General features: G+C 37.4%; 2 protein-coding genes across 2 annotated transcripts; both read right to left on the bottom strand.

Annotated features, from left to right (window-relative positions):
• Nucleotides 1-672: 672 nt before the first annotated feature.
• On the bottom strand, nt 673-6,823 carry LOC114245731 (uncharacterized). Its single transcript, XM_028177993.2, has 11 exons — nt 6,512-6,823; nt 5,387-5,506; nt 5,234-5,304; nt 4,326-4,422; nt 3,698-3,891; nt 3,445-3,607; nt 3,154-3,309; nt 2,935-3,077; nt 1,891-1,990; nt 1,687-1,818; nt 673-875 (listed from the first exon to the last, which is right to left on the bottom strand). The coding sequence occupies exons 1-11, from the start codon at nt 6,581-6,583 to the stop codon at nt 726-728; spliced, it is 1,398 nt and encodes a 465-aa protein (XP_028033794.2). The 5' UTR covers nt 6,584-6,823; the 3' UTR covers nt 673-725.
• Nucleotides 6,824-7,670: 847 nt separating this feature from the next.
• On the bottom strand, nt 7,671-15,287 carry LOC114245843 (uncharacterized). Its single transcript, XM_089738556.1, is given in 11 exon segments — nt 7,671-7,877; nt 8,694-8,919; nt 9,871-10,035; nt 11,264-11,357; nt 11,360-11,404; nt 12,170-12,176; nt 12,392-12,474; nt 12,477-12,553; nt 14,711-14,918; nt 14,921-15,003; nt 15,226-15,287. Coding segments are annotated over 11 exon segments (1,257 nt in total).
• Nucleotides 15,288-18,537: the final 3,250 nt, after the last annotated feature.

The following is an 18,537-nucleotide window of genomic DNA, read 5'->3' as shown; positions in this document are numbered from 1 at the left end:
ATAAAATACTTCGCAGAGAGACGGACATTGAGCGATGCGATACCTACCTGTGTTTCTAATCCCGCAGGCACGGGCAATTTTTTCAAATCAAATACGTTCTTACCTCGAGCTCACGAATGACTTCAACTTTGAATAAATAACGTCGTGTAATAAAAACCAAACTCGCAGGAATTAAAATTTACGTAATCAGTTTATAATTGAGATATGCATCTCAAGGCATCGGTAACCACTAATCAAGGACCAGATATTGATCACCAATCTACGTAATAAATAAAAAAAGTAGCTAATTTTTTATTATTTTGAAGTTTGTTAGAATACTCGACGGCACTATAAATTTCCTTTAGTTATTTAAACAATGCACCTACTAAGTTCTTTTCTGTATCACCCTTCGTCGACTGGTAAATGATACCTTAAGCATTAAGTCCACTAATTTACGATAAAGTGCTTGAATTGTGATAAATAAAAAGAAATAAATATGTAATTGTCGACACCAGTTATAATGATTTACGGTTTCAAGGAATGAACTACGTGCTGGTGGTAGACCGGTACCTTTCGTATTTTGCCGCGAAGCCATCAACGAATAAGACGAATGTGTGTGTGTGTGTTATATAGAAATCTAAATTTGGTGTGAGACAGTAATCATATTTTGATATCTGAACGTCGAGACTATCTAACCATTAAAGTCAACACAAAAAAACAGTTATCGTTCGAATATCTTTAATGATTCAATAAAGCATAGGGTTCGGGAAGCAAACGCAGCTTTGTATCGGGTTATAAGGATCTTCAGAAAATTTGTAATCAAGAAACAGACTGTCCATGATACGTTTAACAACACAGGCGTGTTCGTAACTCGCCGTCTCACAGATAAGTGTGAACTAAAAAGAATAAATAGGATTAAAGGAGAATAGAATCTTCTCCGGCACAGGTAGAGAATAGAATTATCAGAGGCTATTCGGCTGAACCTCGTGTAGTAGTGGATGCCTGTAAACTGATGATGAAAGAAAGTCCCTATCTCGATAAATCAAACCAATTTATTCGAAAATAACTAAATATTTTTTAAATATTGCTGGCTTAGTTTTGACGTCTTCTTTTTCTTGCCTTTATCGCACACAATGTTTTTTTTTTGTTTTTTTTTTTATTGCTTACATGGGTAGACGAGCTCACAGCCCACCTGATTTTAACAGACATGTGACATGTGGGGTCGACGCAGCGTGTCCTCTTTTCTATTCAGGTCATCAGTAAATGCCGCATAGGAATTTGACAAGAGCCTTACGACCGGCCGCCTGCCCGTCGTCAATTCTCCTTGGCAAAGCTATCGTTGGTATAAGACGGTAGCCAGAAAAATACTTTTAGTCGCCTTTTACGACACCCACTGGAAGATATGGATTGATCCAATTCTGAGCCGGGAACCGCACTGCTATGTATGTTGGTATAGGTCGGTATGTCGGCACAATCGTCTTTTACGCCTGAATGACACTTGACCGTGGAACAATCCTGGGTTCTGGTTGGATGACTAAGCAGATATTCGGTGCCCAAATGCAATTGAGACTTTAATCCAATGTCCCAAATGCGGCAGCATACGTGCCGTGATATCTTGGGCTCAGGGTCTACTTAATGTTAGGCATCAGGTAGGCCGTGAGCTCTTCATCACAATAAAGATAATGCTTAAATTTCAATGCGTATTACGTAGATTTTCCGAAAGCTTTCTTCTAGTAGAGCTTCTTCACACCGACATTGAAGAATATTACAACTGGTCTTGGCAATAATCCGTAGAATCTTTACTCTTTGCTCCGTAAGCTGGTCGCCAGAAAGTGTGAACTGTATTAAAAAAATTTATAAATATGAGATATTCATCGCGAAACTGAAATTACGGAGCGTTTTAGTTCTTACCCTCATTTTAATGAGACGACCTTCGATGGCCTTTGCTCGCTCAATGTTTCGGGATAAGGTGAAATAGTCAGTATTACCTCCCGAAACAACACAAACCACACTGGAAAACAGCAAAAACATATATATTTATTTAATTAAAACACCGGATATATAAAAGTGTCTTTTTAATATTATTGACTATGTGGGTGTGGCAATTTAATTCTTCTTATACTTGTTATTCTAAAATAATGAAATATGTTCTAAATTTATGGATGCTAATTTTTTGCATCGTCACATTATCGCGCAAAAACTGGTTACTCTTTCTAATTCAATCCCTAGCAGCTATCTCGAGCTATCCTCAGCTTCTAAAACTAAAACTTACAAATAAACTCATTTTGGCATTACTATAGCGTCGATTTATTTCTGATTATTTTGATATATTGATTATTTTAAAAACTTTTGTTGAAGTTGAAGTGTGTGCGCCAAGCCTCAGTTCGCAAACCATGGAAAACATCTGTCAAGACTTTAATAAACAAGAATTCCACATGACCACGACTGCTCTGCCAAGAGTAACCGATTATGATAAATGATGAATGTTGATAAGAATGTGGAACAGGTACCGTTATTCGTCGACCGAAAATTCAGAATATAATAATATATATATCCAGGTTTAAGTGACATTTTTGCAAGTTTACAGGAGAGCCATTTAAAGTTTAAAATTTGGAAAAAATATCTTAACACTCTAGTTCACCTATTTGAGTGAGGTAAACTTAATTGAAGATCAATTAAAAACATCGAATTGTTATGACGAATACCAAATAAACGGGCCCTTAATTATAAAGATAAATGTCACGTATTAAGCGAAATTTCGCTTTAACCAAATAGACTTTCCATCAATTAGCCAATTAGGCAACCATTTAGTCAACCAATTAGTCATTTAGCCAAACGACGCCATTTATAACTTTACTCTCTTTCTCTCTGTCTGGATTAGTCGGGTTTAAACATGGTTATTTTGTTTCAATTTACACGTTATTAAATAATGATATGAATGCTATTGATACTGACGTTTTCCCTTTGAGTTCTGGTAAAATAATGGGAGTAGCAAAGAAAGCGCTTAAAGCAGTCGCACCCGCACCCTCCGTGACCATTTTCTCTTCTTCAGTCAAATGTAAAATTGCTCTAGAAATCCAATTGTCCTCGACTAAAACCTTTAAGTGATTTATTGATTATTGCGTATACTTGCTTGCATAATATAAAGCACAGACAATTTATTGAGCGATATACCATTTTGTCTATAAGTGACCTCGCTGTGTAAAAAGCGTTGCAACCTGCCTTCGGTACTGCAAGCAGTTCAGCGACTGTTGCTCCAACCACAGTTTGAAACGGATTGTCATTTTCCATGGCTTTGAAGAAGCTGCAACATTTCTTCGGTTCGATTCCCTATAGTATTTTAGATATTATGATTTAGATCATCTAGTAGCAACTGGGTTGTTTATTTCGAAAACAAAAGTCTTTCGTTCGTGTTTTAAGTATATGGAAATAAAAGTTTAAAATTTAGAATAATTACAAGCGTACATAAATCTTTATTTCCGGCTTCAATTTCTTGGCGACCGTTGCTATGCCAGCAATTAACCCTCCTCCACCAACAGGCACAAGAACAACATCGGTTTGCGGGAGCTGCTCTAAAATTTCCAACGCGATCGAACCGGAGGCCGCTATCACATGAGGATGGTCGTAACTGTTAAATATTATAAAATTTATAGGTATTCAAATATATTTTTTTAATTTCCTTTTTTTATAAACTCAATTAGCGTATGCAATAGTTTACCCATTTATGTAAGTCAAGTTTTGTATTTCGGATTTTATGATAAATGCTTTTCTTATGGCTTCGGAAAGATCATTTCCGTGCTGTATGATGTTAGCTCCGTAGTTTTGGCATCTTAATATCACTTTGCATTTATCAGTATATGGAATTACGACAGTGACAGGAACATTAAGACGTTGACCATGATAGGCTAGAGCCTGAAACCAGAATATGAAAAAAATAACTTCATTAAATCTAACCTAGGAAGCAAGGAGCTTGGAGATCAGTAATACAGGTATTTGCATCTAGCACAGACTTCAGCTCTTTCGAAGGCTAACAAAATAAAACGTTATTTTGTATTTGTACCATACCTTTAAGAGAGAAATAAATAAATATTATTCAGAATTCGACTCTTCATTGAAATGTCCATGTTGTTTTGCTTTAGGCGGTTGGTACCTACTATTATTTAGGGTTTCACCAGCGTTGTCAGTTATTCTCGTTTTTCTTGTACGTTTGTATTTAACACCTTGTATTAATATAATTAAGCGAAATTCAGCCTAGTACCGATCGGGTGAGGGGTGTCTCAGTTGTCGCACACCTTCGCCGATAAAAAGTAGCGGTAAGAATAATGATATTGTGAAGCATTTCGAACCAAACCCCAATTTCCAAGAGAAGCAGTTATGACTCCTGCAGCACGCTGTTCGTCATCCAACATCGACAATGAATACAAGGCCGCACGCTCGAGAAAGCTGTCGGATTTATTATATTTTTAGTTTACGGTGGAAGTGTGTTGATTTTCTTATTTCTGTCAAATAAGAAGCAATTTAACATTCGTTATAGATTACAATTAAAACTTCAACCTCTAGGTGGCATCGTCCCCAAATACAATTTTTTATAAATTTCTAATTTACAGGCCACTGGATGCAGGCAGCGCAGGACCGGTCTTTGTGGCGTGGCTTGGGGGAGGCCTATGTCCAGCAGTGGACGTCCATGGGCTGACAAGAATTTACAGCAATTAAAATACTACCCGTTTCTCTAGTTATTCGAGATATAGAATAGAGAGAGAGCGAAAGAGAGAGACAGTTAAGCTTTTTTTTTCTTCCTCCTACCTATGCTGATAGCCTTAAGAGGCTATTTCAGCTTCTCCTTGACGTGTGTGAGCTCACGGGACTCAAACCGGGAATGTTGCTAACACTGGCCCTAGCAAGAGCAGTGCTTCGCAGAATCCACCACCGGATCGGACACGCGACCCACTGAGAAGATCCGACGAGAAACTCAGTGGGCGAAAGAGGAAGATATTACACAATTTCTTTATGTAGGCATGTTGTGCGTTGTATTCGGTTTATAAATATTTTGAAACCGACATTTTCTGTTGTCAACTGACCGTGGAAACGGTATGGTTCTAGAATCAGCGAATCTAGATGACCGACCCAAATCAGTGGGAACGTGTAAAAAGCAGTAGTAGCTCCAGTTCGCTGGAGTCTTATATCTTTATCAACTAATATCGCCTAATGTAAGTATGTCTAATGTTCTTAAAATAATTGATAGAAAAATTATGACCTTCCCGTACGATGAACGGTTTCGAATTTGTAATACAATTCCATATTAAACTGAACGCAGCATTTAGATCTCTAAAAAGAACAAAATTATTGAATAAACATAAATTACGGAACAGTGAGTATTCGGGTTTATCGAAACAAATGAAATAAATACATTTAGAGGAGTTTTGGCGATGTATTCTTTGATAACCGATGTGGCTTTAACCGTATCTTTGTAACTTATCATCTTTGGATTGTCAGGATCACACCACGGGTCGTCCTCAACGTTTGTTTTCTGAAAATCGATTTTTTTTTAATTTTCATTACTTTTACATATGCCTATTTTAAGTTGAACTGAATCGTGGAGTTTCATCCCAAATAAGTGACCCTTTATTGTGTCCAGTACGACACGTAGGTACATGACCGGTTTCTCTTAATACTTTCATCAATGTTTTATGTATATATTTATTTTTTAGATCGGTGGACGAGCTCACGGTCCACCTTGTGTTAAGTGGTTACGGGAGCCCATAGATATCTACAACATAAATTCCGCCACCCACCTTGAGACAACAGTTCTAAGATCTCAGTTTTAACAGTATAACGGTTGTGCCACCATTCAAAGCGAAACGTATTAATGTTTCACGCCAGAAATGGGCAAGGTGATGGTTTTTTTTATGATTGATGTTTTACTGGTGGCCTGGAGGCCTTTCCAGTTTCACCAGGACAGGTGGGCGAGCAAAAGCTCAGCCAGGAGAGGTGGGATTTGCTAACAGTTGCTCGAGCGCCTCCGAAGGAGGCCTAACAATTCAAGAGCAGCTGCTTCGCGAATGAACCTACTACCGGATCGGAACTGCGACCCGCTGAGAAGATCCAGCGAGAAACTCAGCGGGCTGATGCATGGCTTAGGTTGCATGTCGAACTCTTTGTCGAGTTCTATGAGTACGCTTAACGGGGTCCCTAAGCCTGCTCCTAGTGTTAGAGCTGAAGGCGTCTAGTGCAAATTTATTGGATCTGATGGATCCGTAAGGACGTGTCTAGGGCGTCGACGGTGACTGGCTCCTGCGTGATCAGGATTCGGGAAGTAGTCAGCGGCGGCAACGATAAGGTGATTATCATGACGAGGGTGGTGGTATATACTCGTGCGGACTCAGAACACTTCCTACCACCAGTTACCCGGAAGTCACCGAATAATAGTATGTATTTTCAAGCAATTTCCGAGTTTTCCGAAGAAATGGCTACCCTGCAAAACACTTCTTTACAAAAACAAAGAGATGCACTCAAAGGCTGTGATAATACTAACCGGACACCAAAGATTGTTTTTAACGTGTTTGCGTTTAGCAAGAACTGCTGGTGACTCGCCTAATGTAGACATAGTTATTGAATATAATATTTCTTTAACGTTATCCAAAGAATATTTCTCCAATCACACACATAATACATGAAAACTATTTCAATGTATTTTATTGTGATTTATATTCAGTCGTTAATGATTGTTTTCAATATTTCACGTCATTTCGGTGCAAACAGAGTGACTATTTTAATATAATTTAGGTATAATTACATTTTTTTTGTTAATATTTTATTTTTACAGCTGTTCAAACGTGCGTGATTATTGTTTATGTCCTTTTTATTGTTATTATTAATGTCACAAATCAATACACGATTGGCATTGGCATTGTCTTTGGAACGGTGAAGGTACATCGTGCATTGAGTTTAATTATAATGCACAAAGAACAGTAAAGAGAAGAATAAGAGAATTAGAGTAAGAGTTAATCTTTAAAATGGTAAACAGTTGTTTTGTACTAGCCATTCAACTTCAAGCTGCTTTGGTTCGCTACACTTGCTTTTTTATGCTTCTTTTGCTATGTTTTAGATATTTTCACCTTGTATATCTCATGTTAAAGTATGTCCGGGAAATTAGTACTGATAATGCAATGAGTTTTAAACAATACACTAAGGGCTGTCAGTGTACGTATATTACGTACGTTAAGTACAAATCGCCACAGATCTATGGGACGAAATATTTAAATGTAATTTACCAACCAAATTCAGGATTTCCAATTAACCTAAAATATCATAAGTTTCAAGAACCGATGAGAATACAACAATTTAGTTACCTTGTCATAATATCCTGGCAAGGATCATCAGGATGAATAATATTTTAATTTTTAATGTTTTCTTAATTTTCAATGACGACACTTTCCTGTTATTTCAGTGGATATGATCTAAACTATTCTAAACGATGTTATTCCTTTTACAGGGAAAGTCGTTTGTGAACGTGTCAGCTACGTATATTCCTTGAAAAATTGGTACCCACCTACGCGATTCGAATCTTTGCACAAAATGTACAGTGTAGACGACGTTATTTACACACACATTATCGGATGTTTTTCGGGAGCCAATAAAATAAACACGAATTATTAGAAAAAAAAAAACATTTTAATTTAATAAATGCCGTGTTAAATAAAAAAGTTATTGTTGGTTAAACGCTTATTTTGCATACAAACAGGATTCGGTGCTAAACAGGGCCCACGTCGAGTTCCGACCGAAGGCCTGTCGGGCCGGTCGCATATTTCTTGGAAGAAATAATCTTTGTAATGTTTCTTAATTTGTTCTATCAATTCTTTCGTATGTTCCCAGCCTCTAGTTTCGGCAATTACCTTGACCTAAAATCAAATAGGTGAGGTCGTTAAAATCGTATGGGGAGATATAGTCCTGTTTAAAATAAAGCAATTATAATTTTATCTTATGAGGATTATGATCCTTTTTAAAATTAATCCGAATAAACGCTGGTTGGGTGAAATGGTGACAGATCTCTGCAACAGCATGCGATCGTAGAATGCCCCTTTAGCTCAAGGTAAAAATTTACAAAACGATCATTAGACCTGTCGTGCTATATGGATCTGAATGCTGGGCGACGAAAGTAAAGCATGATAGAGGAGTGCATGCGGCAAAGATGCGAACGTTGAGATGGATGGATGTGTGAAGTAACAAGAATGAACAAGATAAGGAATGAGTATATCAGAGGAAGTGTGAAAGTAGCCCCGGTAATTAACAAATTAAAGAGAGGATGGTTACCGTGGCATGGAGATGTGATGTGTAGAGAGAAGATGCATGTGACTAGGAGATGTATGGAAATGGTAGTGCAAGTTCTAACTTCGACCTCTTCCCGTCTACGGGACGACCGAAGAAGACATGGGGGGGGGGCGTGTGAATGACGATATGAGAGATAGAGGGGTGAGTGTTGAGATGACGGCTGATAGAGGAGAATGGAAAATTAGCTGCGCCGAAGAGAAGAAGAAGAATCCTTTTGAGGATAAATAAAATTAACAGATTAATTTATTGATTTAAGGAACAGAATATCCTGATCATAGAATATGTAAAACTATTCATACATTTAATACGAAATTATTTATATATTAGTCAAGTTAATCAGATAAAAGTTTGCACTTTAACGCAAAAACCTCTCAAGAGAAACGTACCTGGGCACTAAACACATCGCCCTTGACCCAGGCTCGTTCGGGGACGCAGTCTCGTATTGTGATTCCTGAATTAGTTAGGAGTGTGCATAGTTCCGCCATGCCCCCAGGGCGGTCGTGGACCGTCACTTTAAATTTTACCAACCGACCTTCGGCGGCCATACCGCGTTCCAACGCGCGGGCCAGAATCGTAACATCAATATTACCTCCAGAGATTATGCAAACGACTCTAAAACAGACCCAAATTATTTAAAAATTTCTTAAAAAAGTATGCGTAAAGTTGTGATGACTGCTGATGAAGCTGAGATACATTACTTGTTAGAATGTTTCTGCCCTGGCAAGAATAGGGCTTCGCTAAATCTAGCACCGGGTTGGGATTGCGATTCGCTGTGAAAGCCAGGCGAGAAACTCAGTAGGTTCTGTCTGTGGGTTAAGTTGCATGTTGAACTCTTCGTCAAATTCGATGTGACCGGTGACCGGTGCTTCGTATGCTTAAAAACACCGAAAGTAATAGCAACGCTATGACAGTTGCGTGAAAAACTTTAGTCAGTGCAAGCTGGTATAAAACATACACGCTTTACTGGTGGTAGGACCTCTTGTGAGTCCGCGCGGGTAGGTACCACCACCCTGCCTATTTCTGCCGTGAAGCAGTAATGCGTTTCGGTTTGAAGGGTAGGGCAGTCGTTGTAACTATACTTCAGACCTTAGAACTTATATCTCAAGGTGGGTGGCGCATTTACGTTGTAGATGTCTATGGGCTCCAGTAACCCCTTAACACCAGGTGGGCTGAGAGCTCGTCCCACATCCACCCACCCACATCAGCAACAACAAAAAAAACGTGGCTTCGATATTCTTTTACTTCATTGACAATTAAAATAAACTAGATGATGACCGAGCTTTGCTCGGCTTTTTTTTATAACGCCATCTTGTTGTGTCTTTAAAGCAGTAAAATAGTATTATTATTCGCCAACAGATGTCGGGAAGAGTCATAAAGTTGATTATATTATTGAAAACACGAATAAAACAACATTTTTTGAAAATAAATCGTAGCTAGATCGATTTATCGCCACCGAAATCCCCTGTATACTAAATTTTATGAAAATCGTTGGAGCCGTTTCCGAGATTCAGATTATATATATATATATATACAAGAATTGCTCGTTTAAAGGTATAAGATTACTTCTTTCCTTTAAGATTGGGGAACAATCCCGCCATAATGGCGGCAACAGCCACAGCGCCGGCACCTTCCACGACAAATCTCTCCTCTTCTACAATATGCATGATGGCTCGAGCCACCCAATCTTCCTTTACAACCACCTGCAGATTCAAACGTGACAATTGAAGACATTTAAATATTCATTAATTATGGTAACAAGTCACGCGAAAGGCGAAATGGTGTGAAAACGTGTAATAATGGAGGCTTATTAAGGTTTAACATCTATGAAAGTGCACAAGTGCACAAGTTTTCTAAAAAGTCCACTGAAGTCACAATAAATTTTCACAACTTTACTGAGACTATTTCATTTTATCTAATTTCGTTCATTATTATAATTAATTTCATTCCAATTGTTGACAATCTATCTATATATATAAAATGAATCGCTGTTCGTTAGTTTCGCTAAAACTCGAGAACGGCTGGACCGGACCGATTTCGCTAATTTTGGTCTTGAATTATTTGTAGAAGTCCAGAGAAGGTTTAAAAGGTAGATAAATATGAAAATGCTCGGATTTAAATAAAAATAATATTTTGTTTGTTTTAAGTTTATTTTATATAAAAGTTTAGGTCTTTTATTTATCGATTGAGGCACTACGAAGTCTGCCGGGTCAGCTAGTCTCATATAAATCAACTTCATCTTATTTCGATCAATATAATATTTTGTTTAAAATTAATATTATGTAAAATTAGACACTGGCAACAATGGCATCACAAGATGCGGGTTTCATACTGAAGAAGTGCCGCGTCTATAGATTTAACCATATATGAGTCGTCTATTATCAAAGGTGGCAATCTGTGCATTTGGACAAAAAAAATTATTGATATTACAATACAGATTGATTTGAATATAATCGTCTCCTTCAAAGAATACGGTTCAAAACCTGCATTAAATAAAGGTTAATAGTTAACCTGTTATTTATCTAAGATGTCGTTCCGAAGAGTTTTGTGACTGCCAATGGAATACAAAGTCAATAATTCGTTTTTCTGATTTACCAATCATTGTCCAAAAGTCAGATTGCCGGCTTTGATAATAGTCGACTCATATGTGTGAATGCTTTCACTGATAAGTTACACGTAAACTCTAAAAAGCACTGTTTTATTACAAGTAATTCCTCCGCCCCCAGCATTGAGGCTGACAAAATATTAACAAAATTTAGTAGGAACTTTTAAAATTTTATCAAAATCATTTCAGTGTTTTTTCGTATGAACAAATTTAAAAAAAATGTAATCGATAAATATACACTAATGTACGTAAAGAACAGAATCAGAACAAAATAGATATTTGATATTAAGCTGCTCCTAAACACAATTTTAGGCATGTAAACGTCCGTTGTAAATAATGCCAAAATGTGCTTACCATTTGTCTACCAGACCTTTGATATTGTAGAATGTGTTTGTTCCGACCACGTTTACAGCCAGACCCTCAGCGATAGTCGAATCGATATCTAAATGATCCGCTCGTTTTTTCGAAGAGATTCTACCATGCTACAAGTTTTATCTGTTCAACACCCTGCAATCAATAAAATAATTTCAATAGGCACGGCGAAAAGCCTAATAGTAAATACAACTAGGGTTTGGTTTCAAAAGCATAAAGGAAGACAGCATTTTTGCAGCAGTTTAAATAAGTACCGCAAGAGATACATCCAACCACATATAATAAATAGGTTGTCGAAAAAGTTTCTTTGCATTTTTTAAGAAAATTTACAATATTTTTTAATATAGTTTATTTACATTTCATTAAAATATGTAGGTACCATTTTGTTCGATAACTTTTTGCCATCTTGCATGATCCCATTGCTATAGAAATTGGTTTTGGCAGTCCTCTCGTGATGTTACCTGACACTGCCTAAAGTATTCTAAAGAATTCTGAAGAGACCGAAACAGATGGAAATCTGAAGGTGCAAGTCAGGACTATATGGCGCGGCGGATGCATTAACACCTCCCAGCCAAGCTCTCTTAATTTTTGCTAAGTGACTTAAGATGTGTCAGGTCTAGACCTTTATTATAACTAACCTATTATTTTAAGATAGGTAATAGTTCATATTATTATCATTCAGGAAAAATGTTATAAAGAAACTTTGGTTCTACCATCCAAAAGTTGAATTTACAAAATTAAGACACGTATAAATTTTACGTTCTTATCGGATTTCATGTTAATTTGTCAAAAATGAATGTCTTTAAATCCAAACTTTTCCGATCCATTACTGAATATGAATTGGAACATAATGTAGGAAAGTACTTTCAATTTAGTCATAACCATTACATTGAAACTTTGAATGAATACCACAAAAGTTCATCTTTCTTTCGCTCCTTTATAGAAAAAGTATGAAATCAATTATTTAAATTTAATATTAAATTCATTGTTAGTAGTTATAACGTCAAAATTTCAACTTCACATTTATGCTATTTATTTACTCAAAGTAAAACATCTAAATACTTACAAGATTAACCCATTTATAAAATCTAATATTAAATTATTTCTTACATATATTTCAGTGTCTGGCTTAAGATGTTTTACGGAGATCCCAATTCCAGTTAATAGGCTTCCACCACCGACGGGTATTAAACTGCATCGACATTCGGTAATTGCTCAATTATCTCTATACCGATAGATCCCTGTCCAGCCAATACATCGGGATGATCATAGCTGTACGCGTTAAAAAGATTCGATAAATAATGAAGCCACTTATTGTCAATTAAATGTAATGATAACATTTTTTTTAATAATATTTTTTTACTGATGGTATGACCTCTTGTGAGTCCGTACGGGTAGGTACCACCACCCTGCCTATTTCTGCCGTGAAGCAGTATTGCGTTTCGGTTTGAAGGGTGGGGCAGCCGTTGTAACTATACTTGCAACCTTAGAACTTATATCTAAAGGTGGGTGGCGCATTTACGTCGTAGATGTCTATGGGCTCCAGTAACCACTTAACACCAGGTAGGCTGTGAGCTCGTCCACCCATCTAAGCAATAAAAAAATAAAAAAATAAAAATATTATTATACATTATATAATATTTATGTATAGATAAAACACTCGATTATAGAGCAAAAACAATATAATATTAGAAGAACATCATTTTTTTTATCTAGGTCGTGTTTACAGTCAAAGAACTCGCATACAACATTCATCGCCAGATGTTCAGTCGTATCGACCCTATTATCGTGGCCATGAGCCATGGCGGTAATTACATCTCTGATCCAAGTGGCAGGACAACACAACGGTCGCCGTCGCCCGAAGCATGTCTTGTCGGATCCCCCGGATACGCTCTTGGTGCTTTAGGCTCTTCAAGCACTGATTACTCTAACCGAACACGCCAATCACAACGAAGGGTTCGACGAGCTAACTAGCCCATAAACACAACCCACAAAGTTTCTCGCCAGATTTTCTCAGTGAGTCGCGATTCCGATCCGTTGGTAGATTCTGCGAAGTACCGCTCTTGCTAGGGCCAATATTAGCAAACTCTCAAGATGAACCTCATCAGCTCACCTACACACCTGAGCGTTTTTATTCTATCCTAATTCTTAGGCTACTACCGAATAGGTAAGGAAAAAAGCCAGTCGAAGGTAGGGAAAAAAGCCAGTCGTAGGTAGGGAAAAAAAGTTTATTTGCAACAAATTAAAGAGTGGACGGTTAGCGTGGTACGGACATGTGATGCGTAGAGACAAGATACATGTGACTAGGAGATTTATAGAAATGTTAGTGCAAGGTAGAGGGGAAGAGGTCGACCAAAGAAGATATGGATAGAGTGTGTGAATGACGATATGAGAGAGAGAGGAGTGAGTGTTGAGATGACGGCTGATAGAAGAGAATGGAAGAGAAAAATTAGCTGTGGCGACCCCACCTAGTGGGATGAGGTGCAGAAAAAGAAGAAGATTTGCATTTACGGGTAAACAAATACACATTAACCATACTACGTGTAATAAATATAATAGGGGAAGAGTGAGTTTGTTGGTTGTTACACTCTCACGTTTTAACTACTCAAGCAATCCAAATGAAATGTTGCATAAATTGTCAGGGATGCCGAAAAGAATATACGCACCTTGCATCCGAAAAGTAGCTACTATTTCCAAGCTATGGTATTGTTCTTTTTACATTAACACGATCTAAGTCGCAGGTAAAAGATATTTTGAAGTTTTCATGAACACGAAAATGTGAGATAAAACAGTAAGAGGAATCACAGGAAAAAAGAAACCACATAGCCTGTGTTTATTACAATCAAATAATTCATCATTGTCTTCGCGTGCGTTAGGACGTGTGATTTCCCGCCTATTACATTTCAGTCATGAAGTCCGGTTCGAGGCACAGAACGGGCATTCAATGTTATTTAAATTTCGACTGTTTGCTTGTCTATTTAGACATTATCTAGAGGTCCCGCAGTAGTCGAAATTCGACTATAATAATTGGAATTGTAAGTTTGTACACTATTATGATTGTATTTTATACTTCTATACTCACAAATTTCGCCAAGACTACACTATAAAAAATATTATCAAAGACAAACAATATTTAATCTCAATTTGACAACAGACGTCAAGAACACAAGTTTGACAATAAATAGTATGCATGCGTGTGTGCGTCAAATACATGGTATGTAGTGTGTGTAATGTTTTCTTTATTGATTTAATGTATCTTTTATGCATTATTTAAAAAAATATTAGTAATGTGCACTTCTTCTCTATATTATTCTCTATAAATGTGGAAATTTCATACTCCTCCGTCCGCGCAATTTTCGTAAAAAGGCATACAAAGTTTTGCTTCACTTATTAATATATAGATATAATAAAAAATCTTAATTGTAATACTTCTTACCGTTAATGTAAATCATTTTCTTTTCCTTCCCTAAACTCATTGCGTGTAATTTGGCCGCTGACATGTCGATTCCGTGCTTGAAAACTTTCGCTCCGAGCTGTTCGCATTTGTTAACTTTATTGAGAGCGGTATGAATAGGTACGACCACTATGCACGGTATCCCTAGTTGGGTGGAGTGATAGCTTAATGCTGCACCATGATGCCAGTAGACGCTGCTATAACACCATTTTTCTTTTGTTCGTCACTCAACGATATCAGCGCATTTCGGACTCCACGTTCTTTGAAACTGTGGGAATTAAAGAATAGAGTTCTCGCGTTTGTTGTATATTCGATCTTCTCTCTCTCTCTCTCTCGATCGGTTCCTCACTGCTGAGGATCGTGACTCCGTCCGATTTCGTCAACCAACTGTCTCCATCGATCCCGCCCTGCAGCCCGGTGGAGTGCGTCGCTGAAGTATTCCCAGTTCCTCCGACTTTACTTTACTTTAGTGTCAATAAATTAAAATTACCTTCCAGTATACTGTAAAAATTCCTGTTTGAAATAAATATCCATTCCCAGTCTCTCTGACATGTGAGCGCGCTGTGAATAAATCATGAACGAATATATTATATAGGTGTTATACCACACTTAGACAATTGCTTACTATTTTTAACCGACTTAAAATAGAACGAGGTTATCAATTCGACGGCAATTTTTTGAAGGCGATCTTGATGATTCGTCGTTTTAAAGCTGGTGCTTCCATGGGTTCCATTAGATTTTACTATTAAACGTTACTAGGGTAGGTGTATTGTAAAGGCCGAGAAGAATATCTTATTATAGTCATTTCTATCACAATCTATCACAAAATGTTCTATATTCTGGTTTGAAGGGTAGAGTAGCTTTATTATCTAATTGGACTTGTGATTTCACTTCATGTCTCAAGCTGGGCACGGACGGCATTCACTTTATGATATCCATATCTCTCGTTACGTTACGTTTTTAACGTAACGCTTGCACTTAAGAAGCATAATTTGTTGATATTAATAATAACATACGGTGCACGGTGTACGAACTACTGCCCGACAATTCGTCTCGAAGCTGCCAATATGTCATCATATTTTATTTGCGTGGATATTTGGATCACAGTTTTCATCAAATTCAATATCCTGTAAAATTAAAAATGCTACAGTTCCGTGAATAATCGTTTCGCAAATATGTTTCGCTTTGCACATATTATGTATAAATTATATCATTACGTCATCGGGTAGCGCAAAGATGTTGCTGAAGTTCTTGGTTACTAAAATAAATGCTAATCGCTAAATATCATTTAGATATATATTAACGGCCGTCTGTGTAGTGGTAAGTAACATGGTCACTACACAAGGGTCGCGGGTTCGAATCCCGCCAAGGAAGATATTTGTATGATAAATATAATTCTTTTCCAGGGTTATGGATGTCTATTAATATATGTATGTGTATAATAAAAATCTTACATTTATATCCGTTATCTGGTACCTGTAACACAGGTCTTACGAACTTATCACGGGACCAGTTAACGTGGCGTGATTGTTAGTAATTTTTTTTTTTTTTTAATATTTGAAACGATCCATAGGACGACATTTTGTATGAATTTTGCATGAAACTCGCAAACTCTCAACAGAGATAAAAAAGTACTATATTATCCCGTTGTAAGAAATATATGCTTCGCGCACCAGGCCCTCACACGAAACTTGTCACTTACCTATTAAGTATATGACATCCGATGCAATTTGGTAGAGGCAAAGAAGATACAGTCAAGAAGATTCAGTTCAATGTTACGTCGTTCCGAATTACTGAGCTCTCTGTTACCATAGGTCATAGGCTCATAGGCATAAAGTTTTCACTTCGACACTGACGAGCTTATGCTAACGTAACGCTGTCGACTAAGCTCACGAATAATTATTCTAATACCAAATCGTAATCAGAGAACTCAATAAGTACATATATTAGTCATAGAATTTGAAGTGACACAGTGTACTGGCTCATTTCGACATTAGTATCCAAAAAAACAATACAGGACAAGCAAAAGGTATAGAATATCGTCAGGTTTGAGCACCGTAGCTCACCTACTAGTTAAGGTTACGCTGATATGGTCTCTCTAAACCTTCAGCTTAGGTAGGAAAAAAATCTATTGAATATAATTAATTTTAAAAAAAGAAATGTCGTTTAGTTACTCTATGTGAAAGGAAATGATTCAACTTACGACACTCATTTGATTGCAAGTTTTAACTGTAATTTCATTATAAAAACATGTTTTAAAAATTAATAAATACATTTAGAAAACTAATTAGATATTGTAAAATAATATTATAGGAAACTCATTGTTATGATGACATTGAATCTGTAGTGAAAACTTTTTACTATTTTGTAATGTAACTGAAAGAAAAAAGTTTTTACTGCTTAAAAAGTATTCAAAATAAAATGTTTTTATTCAAGTAGGCTTTCAAAGACGCTTTCAAATGGTTGTGGCTTACTATATATTTTGGTGACTAAAGATTTGTAATAGAACGTACAATAAATATACGCATTAGTAAATATAGTACAATAAATAAATCAAAATCATAGTATTCAGTGACCGCGAAATTGAATCCGAATGATAGAAATAAGAAATGCGAATCTGGTCTCGACAATCAAAGAAAAATACTATTTCATTAACGAGATTGTTTTGATTTGAAATTACAATAAATAAAAATAAACGATTTAAAAAAGTAAGTCTAAGTAACACAGAATCTAAATAATCAGTTATTATAGTGGTACTCCAATATTAGTAGCATTTCCTGGATGTCGTGTCGCCTGTATATTTGGACTCTTATGTATAGGATTACCTTATTTCTACTACCTAATGCTTGTAGTCTAACAGGCTATTTCGGCTACGCGCGGTTTTTATTTTTATTTTTTGTTGCCTTGTGGCAGACGAGCATACGGCCCACCTAATGGTAAGTTATAATCGCTCATGGACGTTATAATGCCAGGGGCAGAGCAGAGCCGTTGCTACATTAGGTTGGTAGGTGAGCTTACGAGGCTCAGCCTGGGAGAGCTAGCAAGCGCTGTAGGTACCTTGCGAAATTACTACCGGATCGGAATCGCGTGCCACTGAGAAGCTCGACGAGAAACTCAGTGGATTGTGTCTACAGGCGAGTCGTAAGTTGAATTCTAAACGAGAAAGTGACCGGTCGGAATATCAAAAGCACCGGAGTGGCCACTGGAATCCGATAGCACATGTTGAGACTTCGGCGGCTTTGCCTTTCCCCGTTGCCTACATCGACAATGTAATTCGAGGTGGCCACGAAGGTGGCTATGAAATGAGCTCCCCCACGTGTTTCCGAGCGCTATACATCCTCTTCAAACGAGGCTGTGGAGTATAAACGGTAGCAGCGGCTTGGCTCGCCCTGGCATGCGACGTCCATAGCGACGCTAACCACCATCAGTGGGCCGTATGCTGTCTGCTACAAGGGAAAAAGGCAATTCAATGTGATGCACGATTGAGTGAAAATAACGTTGTAGCGATACCAGTTGACCTTGCACCTGACTGGTACTGGGGTAGGACCTCTTGTGATCCGTACAGGTAGGTAGGTACTGCTTATTCTGCCCTGAAACAGTAATCGGTTGAAGGTTGGCAGCCGTAACTAAACAGACCTTAGAACTCATATCTCAAGGTAGGTGGCGAAATTTACGTTGTGGATGTCTGTGGGCTCCGGTAACTACTTAACACCAGGTGGGCTGTGAGCTCGTCCAACCACCTATGCAATAAATAAATAAAACCTGAGTTAGGCAACATCGGCCGCTTGCCGCATACTAAACG

This window comes from Bombyx mandarina, chromosome 25 (genome assembly GCF_030267445.1).
Source record: "Bombyx mandarina strain Sakado chromosome 25, ASM3026744v2".
Classification (NCBI taxonomy): domain Eukaryota; kingdom Metazoa; phylum Arthropoda; class Insecta; order Lepidoptera; family Bombycidae; genus Bombyx; species Bombyx mandarina.
The sequence above is the reverse complement of the archived record's forward strand: the minus strand, read 5'-3'. Positions and strand labels throughout refer to the sequence as shown.